This window comes from Babylonia areolata, chromosome 13, assembly GCF_041734735.1.
Source record: "Babylonia areolata isolate BAREFJ2019XMU chromosome 13, ASM4173473v1, whole genome shotgun sequence".
Taxonomy (NCBI): domain Eukaryota; kingdom Metazoa; phylum Mollusca; class Gastropoda; order Neogastropoda; family Buccinidae; genus Babylonia; species Babylonia areolata.
Window position 1 is genome coordinate 24,813,368 of NC_134888.1, and position 22,500 is coordinate 24,835,867.

Sequence of the window (22,500 nt, forward strand, 5' to 3'; positions counted from 1 at the left end):
TTCAATTCTAGCTTGAACAGGCAACCAATGAAGTGCTCGTCTGTGTCTGTCTGGTTGTGTCTGTCTGTCTCTCTGTTAAAAAAGAAAGAAAAAAAAACAACAATAACAAAAAACAAAAAAAACTTGCTTACACCCACAAAGCATTTTGCCAGAGCCATATAATCTAGTTGTGATTTTTTTTCTTCCTCAGAAGTCTTCTTTTTTTCCAGATTCAATTATTCATCTGCTATTTCAGAGCTTGCTGCGCATCCAGTTCTTAGCTGTGGTGCATTTGGTTCAATTGTATGATAATAAGTGCACACACGCACACATACACACACGCACGCACGCACGCACGCACGCACACACACACACACACACACACACACACACACACACACATTTCGACCTTGCTGTTCAAGTGTTCTCAGTTTTAAATCTATCTGTTTATTGAATTCATTGCTGTCAGCCAAAAAAACCCCACCAATATATATATATATATATGTATATATATGTATGTATATACATACACACACACACACACACACACACACACACACACACACACACATATATATATATATATATATATATATATATACCCTAAATAAAAGAAAATGGGAATCCAAATTGTCAAATCTATACAGTAGAACCGAACTCAAAATACAATCATGCACTTCTTAGCGATGATTAGGAGGAGAGAGAGTGACAGACAGACAGAAACAGAAAGCGGAGGATAAGGCAGAGGGATCAGCTAGGTGGGAAGGAAACGGGAGGAGATAGACAAAAAAATAAATAATTTTTTTTTTTTTTAAATACAGAGAATGAATGAATGAATGAATTTTATTTCGGAGGGTAATAGAATAAACAACAGTGCTTTTTTCATCCAGCCCCCAAAAGGGAAAAATATAAACAAATGAATTGCAAATAGCATCACATAAGATCAAACGAAAAGGAAGGGGGGGGGGGGGAATCAAAGCATCACATCCTTTACAAATCATGGAAAGGACTACATGGAAATTGTACGCATAAACGCAAACACACTCTTTAGAATAACGTATATGCGCCAAGAAATGTAGAGAAAATAGAGAAAGACAGACAGACAGACAGACCAACAGAGACAGAGAGGTAGGGAGGGAGGGAGGCAGAAAGACGTCTTTGATTCACAATGAAATATTCTCTGCAGTTATAGTGAACAGTTATTTTGATGAATGGCCCCGGTTTCACTCTGTAATCTCTCTCTCTCTCTCTCTCTCTCTCTCTCTCTCTCTCTCTCTCTCTCTCTCTCTCTCTCCCATTGCATTACTCCTTAGGTGATGTTCACTTTCCAGTGTGTTATTATTGTTGCTACTATGTTAGTATTAGTATTATCATTAATATTTTCATTGTTGTTGTTGTCAGTGGTAGTTGCGGTAATAGTAGTTAGGGTTGTTTTTTTTGTGTGTGTGTTTTTGTTGTTGTTGTTTTTTCTTGTTTAGTTTAGTTGTCTTGCACTTCAACCTTCTTTTCATTGTCAAATAATGTATTTTCGCCATTGCGTTTATGTATTGCTTGTTGCATATGAACGAGCACGATATAAGCTCATGCTTGTTGTTGCTCAAGTCTTATTGAACGCTGTATTGCACCTTGTTTCTTGATATTAAAAAATGTTTAAACCAAAGACGTCTTTGAGAATAGTACCATCGTATGAATTTTTTAATTCATAGACAGACATACCAACATTTTCTATCAGATACTTAATTTCTGCAAAGAATCAGCAAAACTTTCCATCAGGTAGTCATGATACCTTTTAAAAAAAAAAGAAAAAAAAAGAGAGACTTGTATGAACATTGAAACCAGGTAAGATGTTCTTCCAGAGACATCCACCAGAGTAAATGAGACTAGATTTAAACAAATCAAGTCTAGGTAACGGTACCATTATCTTGTTGGAGAGAGAGAGAGAGAGGGTGGGGGACGAGGGGGAAGGTGGGGGTGCGGAGAGTGCAGGGGAAGGGGGTGAGGGGAAGAGGGGGGGGGGGGCAGGCCTTGCAAAAAAAAAAAAAAAAAAAAAAAAGTCTCATGTTCCTAACCACAGTGCAGAGTGAACAACATGAGGTTTATTAATAGGTCCGGCTAAAAAGGGTCGCCCGGGCCCTTTCGATCATTACCTTACCACGGTTAGCAGCAGGACGAATCGATTAGGAGAATTGAGGTGAGGATGAGGATGAGGGTGAAGGTTACTTTTTTTTTTCCCCCACTGAAACTGTTTGCACCAAAGCTTCCCCCTCCCCTCCCCCCTCCATCCTCACCCCCTACCCCCACCTCCTCTCCCCGGCACCGCCGCGGTGAGCGGCCTACACCGTTGTGGGATGTGTCGTAGTTTGACGAGAGCAGTCGATACTCCCATCACGGTTGCCCCACGGGGAAGAGTCTTATTATTGCGTTTACGTTTAACAAGAGACGGGGACGGTGGGGGAGAGAGAGAGAGAGACGCACAGTGAGAGATAGAGAGAGAGACAGAGACAAAGACAGAGAGAGAGAGAGATTGTACAGGTATACCCACTGCCACAGACACACATCTCCAACTATGGAGAGAGAGAGAGAGAGAGAGAGAGATTGTACAGGTATACCCACTGCCACAGACACACATCTCCAACTATGTAGAGAGAGAGAGAGTACAGGTATACCCACTGCCACAGACACACATCTCCAAATATGGAGAGAGAGAGAGAGAGAGAGAGAGAGAGAGAGAGAGAGATTGTACAGCTATACCCAATGTCACAGACACACATCTCCAACTATGTAGAGAGAGAGAGTACAGGTATACCCACTGCCACAGACACACATCTCCAACTATGGAGAGAGAGAGAGATTGTACAGGTATACCCACTGCCACAGACACACATCTCCAACTATGGAGAGAGAGAGAGAGAGAGAGAGAGAGAGAGAGAGAGAGAGAGAGAGAGAGAGAGAGATTGTACAGCTATACCCAATGTCACAGACACACATCTCCAACTATGTAGAGAGAGAGAGAGAGAGAGAGAGTACAGGTATACCCACTGCCACAGACACACATCTCCAACTATGGAGAGAGAGAGAGAGAGAGAGAGATTGTACAGGTATACCCACTGCCACAGACACACATCCCCAAATATGGAGAGAGAGAGAGAGAGATTGTACAGGTATACCCACTGCCACAGACACACATCTCTCAACTATGTCCTGTCAGGGATGCAAGCTCATGGAGGGAAGGAAGGACAGAAACATTCAACACACATACTCTGTATGTCTGTCTGTCTGCCTCTGTATGTCTGTCTGTTCTCTCTGTCTGTCTGTCTCTCTCTCTCTCTCTCTCTCTCTCTCTCTCTCTCTCTCTCCATTAAAGATGTAAAATTCACACAGAAAGAGATTTGATGTCTTTTAGGTGGATGCGCTGGAGAAGATGAAAGTTCTGCATTTTGTACATCTTTTGCCCAGTGCTATCCAATTGATGAAAGGCAAAAATATGTATTCCTCTAAAATGTTGCCAACAAAATAGCATTTTTACGCTTGTCTTGCTGTTGACACCAAGAAATGAAAACAAAAAACATAATTCGAAAAACTGTATTGCACTTGTAGGCCTGTCAACAAGTCTTTCCAAAGAAGGTGTACATTATTGTGGAATGACAGCGATGTGGAATTTCTAAGCATGCATGCATGTGGTTGACATGTGTTTTTGTCGCATAATGTTTATCGTGAACTACCCCCTTCAAATCGATGGACGGATCTGTACTGCACCGATCTAATATTGTTTTCTGGGCAGTTTCTATGGAGGGTTTGTGAGCGCTGTGCAGTCTATTGATTGATTATGATGATATGGGTACTTATATAGCGTCTATCATCGGTCGGAGACCAAGCTTTAAGCGCTGACTCTTTCATGAACCCCCCCCTCTTCCCCCATCCCCAATCCCCCATCCTTCACCATTCCGACCCACCCGGCCAGACGAACTGGTGGTACCCACCTCTCGCGTCCCACCCAAGAGTCTTCTTCCTCCCCCACCCCCCACCCCGCCAACCTACCCCACCCCACTTCCTCCCTCCCCCAGTGCAACGTATCTATCTTTATATATATATATATATATATATATATATATATATATATATATATATATATATATATATTAATATTATACTTGAAACAAAAACCCCTTTCATATAATTTGCCTACCTACGTCACAGCTATGTCGAACAAAGGTGTGGGTTGGGAGTGTGACAAAGCAGCCACTGTTTGAGTTGACCATTTATTATTATAGGTAGCCTCCTGACTGCTCGAGCTCATGCGGTCATCAGACAAACCACTGTCGTGTGTGTTGGACTGGTCACGTGGCCTTCGCGTGAGGAAAAAAAACACACTGCAAGTTCAAGTTCATATGGACGTACACAGACAGACAGACACACACACACACACACACACACACACAGAGTCAGACCAGAGAGAGAGAGAGAAAACTCCGAACTCAAAACGTTTTTATTCAAGGATTAAGATTTTAGGCATAGCCTATTCTTCCTATCTGTCCTCGCTACATCTATTACACAGAGAGAGAGAGAGAGAACGAACGAACGAACGATTTTTTTAAATGAGGGAAGCGGAACTGATAAGCATGTATATGTTTTTTTTTACATCCATCCCTCAGGGCAAAGAGAAATTAAATCAAAATGTTCACAAGATAACAAAAGGTTACAGAAAAACATACATGACATTCAAATACACTCAATTGCACAGTAAGCATTTACAAGTACGAGAGAGAGAGAGAGAGAGTTTGTTTCCGCAACTGTCACTGGAGAAATAATAGGAGTTGGAGAAACGAGTATTTCCAGTAGGCCCCACACTGTGGTGTCAAACGCACAGGGACAGTGAGCGAGTGTCGGGCAATCTTTGTTTTTTTACGTAGGCTGCAAGGTTCCGTCGTTGGACTTCCGATTAATTTGGCTTCACAAAGCTGGGATTCTTCGGCGAACGGGGGAAGGGGGGCGTCCCTGAACATATATCGTTTATTTATTTATAGTCTGTTCATCTAAACTGATGATATTAGACTGAAAATAAATGATATTATTATCATTATTTGGATTATTTATTTATTATCATTTCTATCATAATGATGATTGTTATTATTAATTAGAAATCGACAATTCTGAAAATTCGAATGAAAAGGGGGGCGGTTGAGGTGGAGGGGAGGGCGCGGGCAAGGGGGAGGGGACTAAGAGAGAGAGAGAAAACAGAATATGGAAAAGATAGAGTACAAAATGTAAAATGGAGAGGGTGAGTGTCAGTGATTGGAGAACGAAAAAACATGATATTGGAAGGGTGTGTGTGAGAGGCGGGACGGGGGAAGCGGGACTAGGACAAAAAAATTATCAATAATCAAATATTGTCTGCACCACTTCTGTAGATTATTATTTGAAAAGAGGTTCATGTGGGGACCTGCAATAAACAACTGGACTATTCAACACATAACTAGCTAACTTTAATAAAGAACAGTTTGAAATATATAACTTTAAAAAAAAAATTGTTAACATAGAGACTAATCTGGGAATATATACCTACTTGTGTCCATGCCCTGAAGACAAACGAACAATAATTATGGCAAGGAGAGCAAAGGGTTAAACAACCATACGAAGAGAAGTAACTCTCTCCACTTGCAAGGTACACAACTTCACGTCAGCGCTGCTTTGTGCGACCGATTCAGCCAGCACAGTTTCAGTTTCAGTAGCTCAAGGAGACGTCACTGCGTTCGGACAAATCCATATACGCTACACCACATCTGCCAAGCAGATGCCTGACCAGCAGCGTAACCCAACGCGCTTAGTCAGGCCTTGAAAAAAAAAGTAAATAAATAATGGATAAGTACATAAAAAAAGAACTACTACTACTAATAATATGATGATGAAGGCGCAAAAACTTGATGAAGTCAACTATAAGCGTAAAAAAAAGAAAAAAAAGTAATAATAATAATAATAAAATAAATAAAAAAATAAATTAAATAAATAAATAAATAAAGACAACAATGATGATGAATTAATAAGCAAATGAATGAAAATTTTTTTTTTTTTTAAAGGTACACGGGAACAAACCCAGACACTTCCTCAAACACAAAAAAGGGACGTTTTGCGGAAGGTTGACCGCAGGTTACGACTTGAGCCTTAGTCAAGACTGGGCCCTGAGCCTGACATCCGAGATCGACCTGCCCTCACCTGTGTGTGTGTGTGTGTGTGTGCTTGGCTGACTGGGAAAAGCCCTGTGAGACATCACCTATAAATAGATAGCTGCGGCGCCCCGTGCGTCATCGCGACAAGAGATAAAACAGCCATGCACTGCAAACTGCGAACAAATATTTTGTTTGTTTGAACTCCTCCCCCCCCCCCCCCACCCCCCACCAACCCCCCGGCTTTTTTTCTTTTGCGGCCACGTGTGTCTGTGTCTGTGTCTGTGTGAACTCTTCCCATTGTTTTGGCATCTGACAAGTGTGTGTGTGTGTGTGTGTGTGTGTGTGTGTGTGTGTTTGCGTGTGCGTGCGAGCGTGCACAACTAGTTTTAAAGTGGACAACAACAAAGATGGGTTGTTGATGTTAGCCCAAACTTGCTTGATGTCACAGACATGCGTCAGTAAAGCGAAAGACAACGCATTATCTGCCCATTGTCTCCACATGCATCATTCTCATGCAGCAATTAAACGGTGAGCGTGCTGTTCGACACCCATTACATTTTGCGAAGGAGTTTCGCGAACCGCAAAGTCCGTTTCATGCCTCAGTGACTCGCGGACAGACCGTCATGATTCATCAAGCCGTGTCACCTGTGTGTGTGGAGTGGCTGGTGCGCGGAAAAAGATAGCGATGTTCAGGGTGTACTATGATGAATTCTCCGTCACCCTGCCCCCCCACCCCCTCTCCCCCGGCCCCCTAAATGCACGTACACAGGTTGAAGATTTTTTTTTTTTTTTTTTTTTTTTTTAATGAACAAGTTTCGCCCATGTGTTGTGTAGAGTTACGGCGCCTTGGTCGGCCAGTACAGCGGTGGTGGAGAGATGTATGTCACTGTGTGTGTGTGTCGGCCTATATGTGTGTGATGGGGACCCGTGTGATGCGCCCACCCCACCAACCAGCCTGCTGTCTCATCGATTTCTGTGGCGGCTGCTGCTGCTACTGCTGCTGCTGCTGCTGCTGCTGTTGCTGTTGTTGTTGTCGTTGCTCAGTACTGCTTTCGGTGGTGGCGTTGCTATCGCCAAGCAAGGACGGTACAGCTGCTCGTCAGTCCTGTCTGGCCCGGGTTTGGATGTATACAGTGGTCTTCGCACTCAGTCCGTGGACGGCTTCAGTGTGATGTGTTTGTGTTGTGTGTGTGTGTGTGTGTGTCTGTCGCGTGTTCGATGATGACAGCGAGGTGCAATGACTGAGGGAAGGCGACGACGGTAGCTGTCATGCCGTGGTTGTGGTCGTCAACACGGGGCTTGTCCCTTCGTGTGGTGGGCAGTGTTGTTACCCCCTCTCTCCTGTGTAGTGTGTCACACGGGGGAGGGGGGTGGAAAGAGGAGGCGGAATGTGACCGCGTTTGTGTGTGTGTGTGTGTGTGTGGTACCTGTACACGACTAACTGACCGGGTGACAGCCGATTGATTCTGGCTTTTTTTTTATCTTTTTTTTTTTTACGTCCCTCCCGTCCGCTTGTTGATACCACTGTGGGCAAATACCTGAGAGCGCTTAATCAGGGACGACACACACTATATACATCCCCATCCCCCAACGTGCGCATTGGGCAGTGGTGACTGTGTTGTTATTATTGCTGTTAGTTATTATTATTATTCTTACCTGGTCAGTGTAGTTCGGTGGGCGAACGCTCTCCGTCGCCGCTTTGGAGAGGTGGCAGTATAATAGTGTAAGGCAGTGAGCGATGTTTTAGTGTCAGGGTATAGATACGTACCCGGGTCAGTGATGGGTCCTCTAAGAACTTCCTGATGCTCAGCCTGGTTGCTCGTCCTGTACTGCAGCTGGCTGCCCCCATTCATGTTTAGCAGATCGTTTCGATTATTTTATTTTATTTTATTTTATTTTATTTTTTTAAATTTTTTTATAGGTGTTTGTGTTAATGTGATCAACGTAAACTTTCCCCCTTTCCCCTTTCTCTCCAACGCCCTTCTTCTGCCAGCCACTCCAGACTTTTTATCTTTTTTTTTTAATTTCTTACTCTCACTCTCCCGCCTACCTACCCCGACCCTCCTACTTCTGATGCTGGAATTTCCCCACCTGTGTGTGTGTGTGTGTGTGTGTGTGTGTGTGTGTGCAGAGGTTTTTTTTAAATGGATGAATAGTTGTGTAATGGGATTGGCTCTCGGTGATGCCGTGCACGGTTTCATTGATTGTGCGCATCAGTGATTATGCAAGCATTTCAAATGGTCACGGTTGTTAAGGAGGGGGATACCGGATGTGAGATCTTTGGTTTTTAAATGGCCTGAATGATAGGAAACAGGTTTACATGGAAGTATCATGTTTTAAGTATAGCTGTGAGCAACTTTGTGCCCACAGGTACTTGTGCGCCCCCACGCACATTCACATTTTATTTTCTCCAGTACACACAAACAAGCAAGCCTACGCACGGGCGCGCGCAAACACCATTGTGGTGCCTCTCAGAATACTTTTGAAAAAGTATCAAGAGTTAGTGTGCGAAAGGGGAAGGAGGGCGGAGGGAATGATTATATTATTTCCTTCTTTTTTTTTCTTATTAGATTTTTGTTAGAGAGAGAGAGAGAGGGAGGTGGTTATGTTTCACTCGATCTCCACCCCAACTCCCTTTGTAAATGTTTTATTTATTTATTTATTTATTTATTCATTATTATTTTTTAACATCGTATCATTTATTTATTTACTTTGGGGCGTTCCTTTGTCTCTTCGTTTCTTATCGATAACGAATATCTAAAAGAAAAAAAAGAAGAAGAGAGAAAAAAAAACCAAAAAAAAAAACCACCAACAACGTTGGAGGGGAAGGAGAAGCGCTGGGAGGGAACACATTGGACTATTTTAACCCTTTCACCGCCAGTCAATTTACAGTAAAAAAAAAAAATCCCCTTGTGGTATAAACAGAAAAGATAGTGGCTAAGAATAGCTGGAGACTCCTCCCCCTGCGGTGTATAGAAAATATGGCCTATCCTACCACTGAACATTAAGAGCAGTAGTTTCATGTATAACAGACCAATGAATGGTCACCTTTCAGTGACATGGGTCCTCTACCACGCCTGTGCATAAATGCGAGCTTGGCGGTGAAAGGGTTAAAGGGAAGGGAATTAGATGATACATAATTACGTTTTTATGTTATCTGTTTATTTTCATACGCAGTGACATCAACGGAAACAAGGGAAACAGATGACACACAAGCATGTCTTTTTTTGTCTTTTTTTCCTTTCTTTCCTTTTCTTTTCTTTTATTACGCAGTGACATCTCATCATCAGCTCGGCTTTCGACGACGCCGACAGAAAGTCGATGAGGGTCTCTTTGAGAGGGGGTCGGGGTTGGGGGGTTTCAGGGGGTGGGGGGGATGGAAAGCTAGGTCAGAAAAATGTGAGGCACTTCGGGTGCATCTCCCTGGCTAGGCTAGGCAAGGCTAGGCTAGTTCGATTCGATTGCTAGCCGGGTCTGCCGGCGAGGGCACTGACGGTGCCGCGCTGAGCTGTCTGTGACATTTTCAAAGTCTGGCATCGCCTGGCTGCTGTCTGTCTGTCGCTGTTGTCTTTCTGCTGCATGCACCGAGTGAGTGCCAGCCTCGGCAGTGCGAGGGGTTGTGTGACACCCTGACAAAGACAGTCGGGCCAGGCAGACAGGAATGGGGGTATCATTTCACTTGGAGCCTCCACCCCCTTAATTAACAGGACAGTCAAGCCATGCAGGTATGGGGATATCATTTCACTTGGATCTTTCACCCCTTCATTAACAAGACTTTCAAGCCATGCAGGTATGGGGGTATCATTTCCAAGTATTCCCCTACCCCCTTAACAAGACATTCAAACCATGCAGGGATGGGGCTATCATTTCACTTGGATCTTCCACCCCCTTAATTAACAAGACAGTCAAGCCATGCAGGTATGGGGTATCATTTCACTTGGATCCTCCACCCCCTTAATTAACAAGACAGTCAAGCCATTCAGGTATGGGGTATCATTTCACTTGGATCTTCCACCCCCTTAATTAACAAGACAGTCAAGCCATGCAGGTATGGGGTATCATTTCACTTGGAGCCTCCACCCCCTTAATTAGCAAGACAGTCAAACCATGCAGGGATGGGGGTATCATTTCACTTGGAGCCTCCACCCCCTTAATTAGCAAGACAGTCAAACCATGCAGGGATGGGGGTATCATTTCCACGTATTCCCCTACCCCCTTAACAAGACATTCAAACTATGCACGGATGGGGGTATCATTTCACTTGGATCCTCCACCCCCTTAATTAACAAGACAGTCAAGCCATTCAGGTATGGGGTATCATTTCACTTGGAGCCTCCACCCCCTTAGTTAACAAGACAGTCAAGCCATGCAGGGATTGGAGAATCATTTCCCGTTATTTCCAATTCCATTAACAAGACAGTCGGGCCAGAAAGGGGTATATATTATCAATTTCCTTTTATCTCCTCTCATTTCCCCTTACTTCGAACTCCCTTGACAAGACAGTTGGATCAGAAAAGGGTTTTGAAATCAGTGTCCCCTATTTCCTCTGATTTCCCCCTTTTTCCCCAACTCCCTTAACATGACAGTCAAGCCATACAGGGATGTGATATAATTTCACCTTATCCCCCAATCCCCTTAACAAGACAGTCAAGCCATACAGGGATATATCATTTCCCCTTATTACCCACCCCCTTTACAAGACAGGCAATACAGGGACATATTTCCCCTTATCCCCCACCCCCTTAACGAAACAGGAAAAAACATACAGGGATATGACATTTCACCGTATTACCCACCTCTTAACAAGACAGTCAAACCACGAAGGAATATTATATTTCTCCTTATTCACCACACCCTTAACAAGACAGTCAAGCCATACAGGGGTATGATATTTCCCGTATTCCCCTACCCCCTTAACAAGACAGTCAAGCTATGCAGGGATATGATATTTCCCCTAGTCCCCTACCCCTTTAACCAGACAAGCCATACAGGGATATGATATCGTTTCATTTCCCCTTACGCCCCCACTCACCTTCTCCCACCACGTATAGGCTTACCTGTGCCACAAAAGTAGATCAATAAGAGAAGTCATTTACTCCCACAGTTCTTGTGACACCCTAACAAGACAGCCAAGCCATCAAAAGATATTACATCATGGCCCCTTAGCTCCCACCCCACCCTGTCCAATCCCCCCATGGTAGACTTATGTGTTACGAGTATGTAGGAGATTTACTCCCACAGTTCTCGTGACGCCCTAACAACACAGTCAAGCCAGACAATGATATGATAATTATCGTACCCCATAACACCCCCACCCCTCCCCCCGCCTCCCATCCCCGAACTCCCACTGCGTGTAGGCGAACCTGTGTCACAAGTAGGTGATATGTGATTTAGCCCCATAGTCCTTGTGTCCCTGGTGAATTCAGATATGATTTACCTTCACAGCTACTGTGTCTCAGCTAGATTGAGATACCATTTACCTCTACAGTTCTTATGTTTCAGGTAGATTGATATGTGCCATTTACCTCTACAGTTCTTGTGTCTCAGATAGATTGAGATACCATTTACCTCTACATTTCTTGTGTCTCAGGTAGATTGAGATGCCATGTACATCTACAGTTCTTGTGTCTCAGGTAGATTGAGATGTCATCTACCTCTACAGTTCTTGTGTCTCAGATAGACTGAGATGTCATCTACTTCTACAGTTCTTTGTCTCAGGTAGACTGAGATGCCATTTGCCTCCGCAGTTCTTTGTCTCAGATAGATTGAGATGCCATTTGCCTCCACAGTTCTTGTGTCTCAGATAGACTGAGATGTCATCTACTTCTACAGTTCTTTGTCTCAGGTAGACTGAGATGCCATTTGCCTCCGCAGTTCTTTGTCTCAGATAGATTGAGATGCCATTTGCCTCCACAGTTCTTGTGTCTCAGATAGATTGAGATGCCATTTGCCTCCACAGTTCTTGTGTCTCAGATAGATTGAGATGCCATCTACCTCTACAGTTCTTGTGTCTCAGATAGATTGAGATGCCATTTGCCTCTACAGTTCTTGTGTCTCAGATAGATTGAGATGCCATTTGCCTCTACAGTTCTTGTGTCTCAGATAGATTGAGATGCCATTTGCCTCTACAGTTCTTGTGTCTCAGATAGATTGAGATGCCATCTGCCTCTACAGTTCTTGTGTCTCAGATAGATTGAGATGCCATTTACCTTTACAGTTCTTGTGTCTCAGGTAGATTGAGATGTCATCTGCCTCTACAGTTCTTATGTCTCAGGTAGATTGAGATGTCATCTACCTCTACAGTTCTTGTGTCTCAGATAGATTGAGATGCCATTTGCCTCTACAGTTCTTGTGTCTCAGATAGATTGAGATACCATTTACCTCTACAGTTCTTGTGTCTCAGATAGATTGAGATGTCATCTACCTCTACAGTTCTTGTGTCTCAGATAGATTGAGATGCCATCTGCCTCTACAGTTCTTGTGTCTCAGATAGATTGAGATGCCATTTGCCTCCACAGTTCTTGTGTCTCAGATAGGTTGAGATGCCATTTGCCTCCACAGTTCTTGTGTCTCAGATAGGTTGAGATGCCATTTGCCTCTACAGTTCTTGTGTCTCAGATAGATTGAGATGCCATTTGCCTCCACAGTTCTTGTGTCTCAGGTAGATAAGATATATTATTCACCTCTACATTTAATGTGTCTCAGGAAGATTGAGATATCATATACCTCCACAGTCATTGTGTCTCAGGTAGATGAGAGAAGGGGGGGAGGAGGAGGGGGGGGGGTGGGGTGGGGAGGGAAAAAGAAGCCAGACGGCATTGCTTGTCGTGATCACCAGTTCTGTGTTCTCTGTTGTGTTCCCTTATAAAGACGTCGCAGTGGAGAATGTTAAAATGTCAAGGATGTATATCCATGGTTGTCAGGTCGACTTCAGTGAAGTCAGTCTGCTTGCGATTTTTTTTTTTTTTTTTTTTTTTTTTAATAGATTTTCGCTCGGTTCTGAACTCAGTTTACAACCAGCAAAACAAGGAGGTGTTTTGTTTCTTTGTTTTCTTTGTTTTCCTCGGCAAATCGAAAATAGGAATCGAGAGCTTCACTAAGTACCCAAATCATTCGCTAATGTTCAGTCAGGAAGCGGATACTTTATCAGATAATTACGCTGATTTTTCTTCTTTCCAGAATGGTATAGTCTTTCTGCCTTGTGCAGTACGATTTGTTTTCTATTTTCCCATTTCTTCTTCTTCTGGTTTCTTTTTTTCAGCCATTGGTGTGCTGTTTGTGTTGTAGAAGTACATTGCATTTTTTTTCTATTACCTTTGAGAAATAGTAAGTGTCACAGTAACGGGGACGGGGGGTGGAGAGAGGTGGGGAGTAAGGTGAAGAGGCCAGCCGTAAGTTACATATTACATATATATATGCAGTTTGTTCATGCTTACGTGTTCATCCACCTGTCCTCTCTCTCGCTCTCTGTGTCTCTGTCTTTGTCTCTCTGTATCTGTCTCTCTGTCTCTGTCTCTCTCTCTCTCTCACACACACACACACACACACACACACACACACACACACACACACACACACACACACACACACACTCATAGTATGACATACACACTTCTGTACATCTGTACATACATACGTACACACATACATACACGCTAACCCTAGTCATGCATAAACACATACATACATGTATACATACATACATACATTGACACGCATACATTGACACCATACACGCGTGCGCGCACGCACGCAAGCACGCACGCACGCACGCACGCACGCACGCACGCACACACACACACACACAAACACCTACGTACACACCAACACACACACACTCACACGCGCATGCGCACACACTCATATAGATATCTCTCTTCCCCTATCCATGTCTCTCTCTCTCTGTCTCTCTGTCTCTGTCTCTCTCTCTCTCTCTGGTCGTTGTCCTCATGGTAGCTGTTGCGAGTTATCGATCTGTCAGTGTGTGACACATCTGTCAGAGCCGCTTCTAACACCTGTTGTCTGCCCTGTGTGTGTGTGTGTGTGTGTGTGTGTGTGTGTGTGTGTGTGTGTGTGTGTGTGTGTGTGTGTGTGACTAATGTGTGTGTTGTGTGTGTGAAGTGTGTGTGTCTGTGTCACTGATGTGTGTGTTGTGCGTATGAATGTATGTATATATATATATATATTTGTGTGTGTGTGTGTGTGTGTGTGTGTGTGTGTGTGTGTGTGTGTGTGTGTGTGTGCCCATATGCGCAGAAGTTGGCACACGAATTCCACCGTCGTTGGCAAAAGCAAAGAACGTTTACTGGGGGAAAAAAATGCCGCAGTCAAAAACAGATGTATCACACAGATCATATTTATCACAGGCATCTGTTTCAGCTCCTGCTTTGTTAATTTAAAACGAGAGAAAGTACAGTGTAGATGAATATATAGATATCATGGACCAGCGCTTTGGGTTTACGCGAAGGTCAGACATGTACTCCACCCCCCCCCCCCCTCCAGCCCCCACCCCCACCCTAACTAGCCTTTTATTTCAAACAGATGTGGTGCAAAGTATATACTCTAATGGATCAGGCACGCACGCGTTCGTGATGACGCCTTCTTGAAACTGAAACTGGAGCTATGCTGATGCTCAAAGTACCACTAGACCACTGGCGGCCTTGTTCCTGTTGATGCTCCCTCCAGGACAACCATGGTGTGTGTGTCCATGAAAACTGTCCTGCGGCAAGGGAGGTGTCCAACGAAGCCTTCTTCTGCTGCAGACTCGGCCGGGTAGTTGTTATTGATTTGATTTTATTCTCCCAATCGACTGGCCAGGTGGGCAGAGACTGTTCTTGTATCGTCAGTCACTGATGAAAAAATATAACCAAAAAACAAACATAAAACCAAACAAAAACCAACTAAACTAACAAAAACAAAAACAGCAAAAAAAACTTTCACTCCCATCTCGGTTACATTTACCTGGAAATGAAAGGTATTTCATGTCCACAACGCTGAGTTAATGAAGCAGATGTAAAGCAGACAATATAGGAGACACCTGAACTGATTGATACTGGAAGCCAGTGATTGCAACAGCGCGCCGTTCGAAGCACAGCCAGGTTGACCATTAAAAAGTGGTGTGTTAGTGGTGAAGGCAGGTGAACGGGACGTTTGAACAAAAACCTTTAATTGGAACTGGTGAAGTACAGAAAACATATTGTATATGAATCACAGACCAGCAGCGATCTTACAGCTTATAATTAAAGCGCAGAAACGTAACATCTCTCCTTCCTTCCTGCTTCCTCCTCCTCTCCTTACGAGAACATCCACCACGATACAAAACATGAAACCCGTGTGTTTTGAGTGCGTTAACTCTCTCCATACGAACGGCGAAAGAGACGACGTTAACAGCGTTTCACCCCAATTACCAACATCAAAATATTGCAAGCGGAAGGCTCTTATACTGAAGAGGTGAATATTGACAAAGAATACCACAATTCTGACGACGGAAGCTAAAGGTTGGGTCATTCAGACACCCACAGGACATCCGAGGGGTCGTGTTGAGGAGAAGAGAGGACTGGCCGTACTGAGTGCGTTAATAACAGGGCAGCGTACACACTGTATCACTGGACCCCCAAACGGTGGAACACCGATTTCCAGGACTTCTCGTCCGTGTTGTTGTTCAGTGGAACACTGATGTAAGACGCAACATTACCGGTGACATCCGTGTTACCGACGAAGCGGACACCAGAGACCTCCCCGAGCACTCTACGGATCGCTGTGTCAGTCAGTCAGTCATACCACACCCAGGACTGTCATTCATCTTGGAGGAAAAACAACAACACAGCATGGTCAAGAGTTGTTGTCTGAATGTTGTATAGTGGAACACTGCTGTAAGGCGCAACATTACCGGTGACATCCGTGTTAAAGACGCGGCGGACACCAAAGACCCCACACCCCCCATACGACGGACCGCTGTGTCAGTCAGTCAGACCAGTCCAGGACTGTCACTCGTCTTGAAAACAACAACAACAAAAACAACAACACAGCATGTTCAAGAGTCGCTATTTGACCCACACAGCGACCAGCAACTAAGCGTGGTAGGTGGGCGGTAGTTGTTGTAAGTACTGTCAACAGCGACCACAAAAAGGAAAGAAAGAAAAAAACAGTCCCCGATCATGTCTAACCCCTCCTCCAAGGAACAGACTGCTGCTGTGGTAGGGGTGGTGGTGGTGGTGGCTGTGGTGGTGACGACGACACTATAGTGCTACCCTTCCCCTCACCCCTCTCCACCACACCACCTCCCAAGTTCATCCCTCAGCCATGCTGTCCAGCCCGGACAGCGAGGACCCCCGGGGCAGCAGCAGCACGTGCAGCACGGGTCACAACCCGCTGTTCGTGCACCGCAAGATCGAGGACGACATCGAGCATTTCGTGGAGAACTTCAAGCAGAAGAGCTCCCTCCTGGACCGCCGCCCGTCCAGCGACTCGGGAGACTCCTCTGGCTGGACCTCTTCTGTCTTCTCGGCCACGGACACGCCGTCCACTGACAGCCCCGACCGGGACGGCGGAGGGGAGCTGCTTCCTTTGCCCGAGGAGGACGTGCAGGGCCGGAACGGCATCATCGCCGAGAGCCGCCGCATCGCCCAGTGGGCGCTCCGACAGTCTCGCTACACCACGTCCCGCGACGCCTGCCAGTGTTCCTACCATCCGAAGGCTGGTGAGTCAGTGCTGATGACACCTGTCCCTGCCCCCTCCTATGACCACAAGGCTGGTGAGTTTCGTGCACGTCACACCTGCCTCTGCAAGGCTGGTGAGTCAGTTCCCACCATACGTGCCCCTATCAGCCTAAGGCTTGTGAGACAGTGCCCCGTGTCACATGTGCCTGGCCCTGCTACTATCACCCCTAGGTTGGTGAGTCAGTGCCCATCACACCTGCCCCTGCAAGGCTTGTGAGTCAGTGCCACTGACACCCGTCCCTCACCCCGAGGCTGATGAGTCAGACCCCGTTACACCTGTCCCTCATATCACCCCAGGGCTGATGTCAGACCTAGTTACACCTGTCCCTCATATCACCCCATGGCTGTTGAGTCAGACCTAGTTACACCTGTCCCTCATATCACCCCAAGGATGAGTCAGACCTAGTGACACCTGCCCCTTATATCACCCCAAGGCTGATGAGTCAGACCTAGTGACACCTGCCCCTTATATCACCCCAAGGCTGGTGAGTCAGACCTAGTTACACCTGTCCCTCATATCACCCCAAGGCTGATGAGTCAGACCTAGTTACACCTGTCCCTCATATCACCCCAAGGCTGATGAGCCATACACCTGTCCCTCATATCACCCCAAGGCTGATGAGTCAGACCTAGTTACACCTGACCCCTGGCCCAAGGCTGATGGGTCAGTTACCGCAGACAGTCCACAGACTGTGGTCTCTCAGAGGGTGTCAGTAGTTGTTGTAGTGCCCATCTATGGGAGAAGGTCCGCTTCTGTTCGCAGAGTACCGGTTGGTCTGCTGTTCGATCGTGTGTCGCTACCCTACCCGCCAGTCCCGTTTTGGACTAGTCAGCCCTTCTGTCTGTCTGTCTGTTTGTCTCTGTCTGTGTCTCTCTCTGTCTCTGTCTTCCTCTGTCTCTGTCTGTCTGTCTGTCTGTCTCTCTCTCTCTTCTTTTCTTTTTTTTATTTTTTATTTTTATTGTTGCTCATTTTCGCTTTTTTAGCTTTATTCCCTCTTTAGGGCGAGGGCTGGATGTAAAAAAAACAAACCATGTTACTTGCTTGTCTATTACCCTCGATGAAAAAGATTTTATCTTGTCCTCTCTCTCTCTCTCTCTCTCTCTCTCTCTCTCTCTCTCTCTCTCTCTCTCTCTCTCTCTCTCTCTCTCTCGATACGATAAAGGCCAAAGCCCCTTACTGAAGAGGGTAGCATATAAGATTGATAGAATACAATTTATCGACAAGAAAGAGAGAGACAGAGATTCACAAGTGTTGTTGTTTTGTGATGGTCAGTTGAAGGAACTTTTTGGCTGATGTCTTTCAGTTCAAGTTGTCCAGGGCATGGGTTTTAAGTTCGATGAAGGTTGCGTTGTTCGAGGGAAGTGGGTGGGTGGGTGGGGTGGGGTGGGGGTGGGGAAGTCCCGGGTGTTTTTCCCAGCGTGTGAGAGGTCCGTCTGGCATCCCAATGGGGAGCCAGTCACGAACATATATATATATATATATATATATATATATATATATATATATATATATATATATATATTTTACGAGAGCCGATGTTTTCCGAGCTGCTCGTGACTGAACTGCGTGGTGATTCTGATTGAATGGTTGATTGATTGATTGATTGATTGATTGATATGGATACTTATATTGCGCCCATCTCCGGTCAGACACAAAGCTGTAGGCGCTCTACAAGTTTAAACGAAGTCTTTTGCACAACAGGCTGTCTCTAGTAGCTGGGTATGTACGGCCGACTGGGATCTGCCCTTAGGCGCTCGTCATTCGTTTCCTGCGTCATTCAGTCAGGCTTCGGGTACACACACACACACGCACGCCCCCCCCCCTCATCCCCTCCCCAACACACACACACACACACACACACACACACACACACACACACACACACACAGAATCAGCACAGCCGTTTGGCACGCGCTAGTTAAAATGAGAACCAGGTCGTTACTATCAGACAAGTGATCAAACAGACTGGTTAAAACCTGCCAAACAAATACACACACACACACACACACACACACACACACACACACACACACACACACACACACACACACACACACATCACATCACATCACACAAGTCGTTTCATCAAAAACAAAGCCAAATAACATAATTGCATACTACAAAAACTTCCGTCAGCTGTTCTTCCTGAACCGAGCAACGGATGCAAGTCACGATTTCCGCAAAACCGCAACAACCCCTGGACTGATCAACGTGCCAAAATCAGAGCTTGGTCGGTTCAGAACTGTGGGCTTGCATAGCTTTCGAGTCCAGACAGACAGACCGAAAGACAGTTTCAGTTTCAGTTTCAGTAGCTCAAGGAGGCGTCACTGCGTTCGGACAAATCCATATACGCTACACCACATCTGCCAAGCAGATGCCTGACCAGCAGCGTAACCCAACGCGCTTAGTCAGGCCTTGAGGAAAAAAAAGGAAAAAAGGGTGAATAAATAATAGATAAGCTTACACAAATAGATAAATAAATAAATAAATAAATAATAACTATAATGTAAAAAAAAGAAAAGAAAAGAAAAATAGGTGAATAAATAATAGATAAGCTTACACAAATAAATAAATAAATAATAACTATAATGTAAAAAAAAAAAAAAAAAGTAGTAGTAATAATAATAATAATGATAATTATAAAAAAAAAATTAAAAAAAGCGAAACGACTGCCACACAGACATGCGCACAGCCTTCCATTACAGCACACGTTTCGTGAGATGAACTACTTAGAGAATACAGACAACTTCATTATCTCCAGATAAGAGAAATCAAACATGCAGACCACAGTTATAATTATCGTTCGCAGAGGGTTTACGTTAGAATACAGACATTGTCATTATTTCCAAATAAGAGAAATTCCCCTACAGACCACAGTTATATCTATTGTTCGTTCAGGGTTTAAGTTAGAATACAGACAACTTCATTATCTCCAGTCAGAGAAATTGAAATGCAGACCACAGTGTTATATTTATTGTTCGTACAGGGTTTAAGTTAGAATACAGACATTTTCATTATTTCCAGATAAGAGAAATTCACATGCAGACCACACTTATATCTATTGTTCTTACAGGATTTAAGTTAAAATACAGACAGCTTCATTATCCCCAGTCAGGGAAATTAACATGCAGACCACACTTATAAATATTGTTCGTACAGGGTTTAAGTTGGAAGAAAAACAATTTTATTATCTCCAGCAAGAGAAATTAACATGCAGACCACAGTTAAAACAATTCTTCGTACAGGGTTTAAGTTAGTATACAAACGTAAACAACTTCATTATCTCCAAATCAGAGAAATCAATATGTAGACCACAGTTATAATCGTTGTTCGTACAGGGTTTAAAGGTTACAACACCACACTACAAGTGCCGCGCCTGAAGCGACTGTGAAGAATCGTTTCCCGCCGTTACCGTAACAGACGTCGATGAGGACGTTACATAAACGTGTGAGTTACGCTCGCACCAGATAGCTCTGAAGCAGGACAAAGAGCTTGACACTGGTTGTATTCTGTCATAAAGTTGTTGTGGTGCTGTCCGTAGTGGAAACAATGGCGCGACGGATGGAATTGAAAGACTTGTTGCTGTGCTGCATCGGCAGCGAACAGGGTGAGCCTCTATTGTTGTTGTTGTTATGATGACGGGCGCAATAGCCGAGTGGTTAAAGCGTTGGACTTTCAATCTGAGGGTCCCGGGTTCGAATCTCGGTAACGGCGCCTGGGGGTTAAAGGGTGGAGATTTTTTCCGATCACCCAGGTCAACATTATGTGCAGACCTGCTTGTGCCTGCACCCCCTTCGTGTGTACACGCAAGCAGAAGATCAAATACGCACGTTAAAGATCATGTAATCCATGTCAGCGTTCGGTGGGTTATGGAAACAAGAACACACCCAGCATGCACATCCCCGAAAACAGAGTATGGCTGCCCTACATAGCGGGGTAAAAACGGTCATACACGTAATGGCCCACTCGGGTACATACAAGTGAACGTGGGAGTTGCAGCCCACGAACGCAGAAGAAGAAGAAGAAGTTTAAGTGAAAGGCAAGATTTTTTTTATTTCATGAACACATCAGGGGCATTTGAAACAGCGCACCCATGTATCTGTTACAAATTTTCACACAAACACAAAGAGTGATGTCAAAACCTAAAGAAACAAGCAAACAAACAAAGTCCACTCGAGCAAAAAACAAAAACAAAACAAAACACACGCAAAATTTCCCCTAGCAAGTGACAGATTTCTTTCTCGTAACCACAGACATGATTCTGTGAAGAAGATGGACCTACAAAAGAGATAAAGGGTTCAAGTTTTTACCAATTTTCTTTTGTTGCTATTAAGTTTTGTTGTTGTTGTTGTTGTTGTTTTAGCAGAAAACTGTAAGTGGAATTTAACGGATTATGGGCGGGTTCGTTCGTATATATTCATATAGGTAAATGTTTTTGTCTGATGCTGTCAAAAAAAGAAAAAAGAAAAAAAAAGAGGCACACATAACAAATAGTCTTCCATTACCAGGTCTGTAAAATAGTGAATGTAGATCAACCAAGTCACTTCTACTGCCTATGACAATTTTAAGACGCTACATGTGTGTGTGTGTGTGTGTGTGTGTGTGTGTGTGTGTGTGTGTGTGTGTGAGGTATACAGACAGACACAGGCCTACATACAAACAGAGAGATGCTATTTTTTAACGTCATGAAGAATCATCAGTAAAATATATCTTAGAAGACATATTGTAACTTTCTCTCTCTCTGTGTCTCTCTCTGTCTGTCTCTCTCTCTATGTTTTTGTTTGTTTGTTTGTTTTTTGTTGGTTTTATTTTGTGTGTGTGTGTGTTTACGCGCGAGCGCGCGCGCGTGTGTGTATTTTACTCTCTGAGTGTGTTTACTCTGTGTGTGTGTGTGTGTGTGTCTGTGTGTGTTTGACTGATCAAAGACTGCATATTTTTTTGGCGAGTATGAATGAATATGCTACTTCTCTAATACCTTTCAGTAATCAAAAACTTTGTTTTTGAGTCAGTTCTTCTGTGTTCGAGTAAGTGAGCAGCGTGTTAGCGCCTGTATGTATATTTATGTGTGTGTGTGCGCGCGCACGCGCGAGCGCGTACGTGTGTGTTTGTGTGTGTGTGTGCGAGTGCTTACGTGTTTGTACGCGCATGTAGGTGTATGTGTTTGTATGTATGTCTGTGCGTGCGTGCGTGCGTGCGCACACAGTGGATGCCGAATTGCCAACCACCAAAAAGCAGTCTTTGAACAAGGAGAAAGGGTCAAGGAAGGCGACACAGACACACACAACACAGCCTTGTGCCCTTGTCAGTGTCTGGTTTCACCGCTTTGTTCTTGAACTGAGTGAGAGCGCACGACGTCCGTGCATTGCCAACCTCTTCACAGACTGCACTTGGCTGCTTATCACCTTTTTGTCTTGGGTTTCTCTGGGCAGAGAGAGCAGGATGTTGTTGTTGATGTGTGTGTGAGAGAGAGAGAGAGAGAGTTTCTGTGTGTGTGTGTGTGTGTGTGTTTCAGTGTGTGTGTGTGTGTGTGTGTGTGTGTGTGTAGGAATGTTAAGGGTGGAAAGGAGGGTGTGTGAGAGCATGTGCACGTTACTGAAACCTGTGGGTAGATGTGTGAGGCGGTTGACATCTTGTGTCT

General features: G+C 44.5%; 1 protein-coding gene across 4 annotated transcripts in view; it reads left to right on the plus strand.

Annotated features, from left to right (window-relative positions):
- The window catches only part of LOC143289169 (guanine nucleotide exchange factor DBS-like), a 93,797-nt gene that overhangs the window by 4,992 nt on the left and 66,305 nt on the right, over window positions 1-22,500 (plus strand). For 2 of the 4 annotated variants that reach the window (XM_076598090.1, XM_076598091.1), the window contains exon 1: window positions 16,287-16,842. The exons of 1 other annotated variant lie outside the window; for it this stretch is intronic. In XM_076598090.1, the coding sequence (XP_076454205.1) occupies window positions 16,446-16,842 (397 nt within the window). In that variant the 5' untranslated portion in view covers window positions 16,287-16,445. Of the gene's footprint in view, window positions 1-16,286; window positions 16,843-20,409; window positions 20,470-22,500 lie in introns of those variants that run through there. One more of the 4 variants, XM_076598093.1, reaches the window with a different exon arrangement.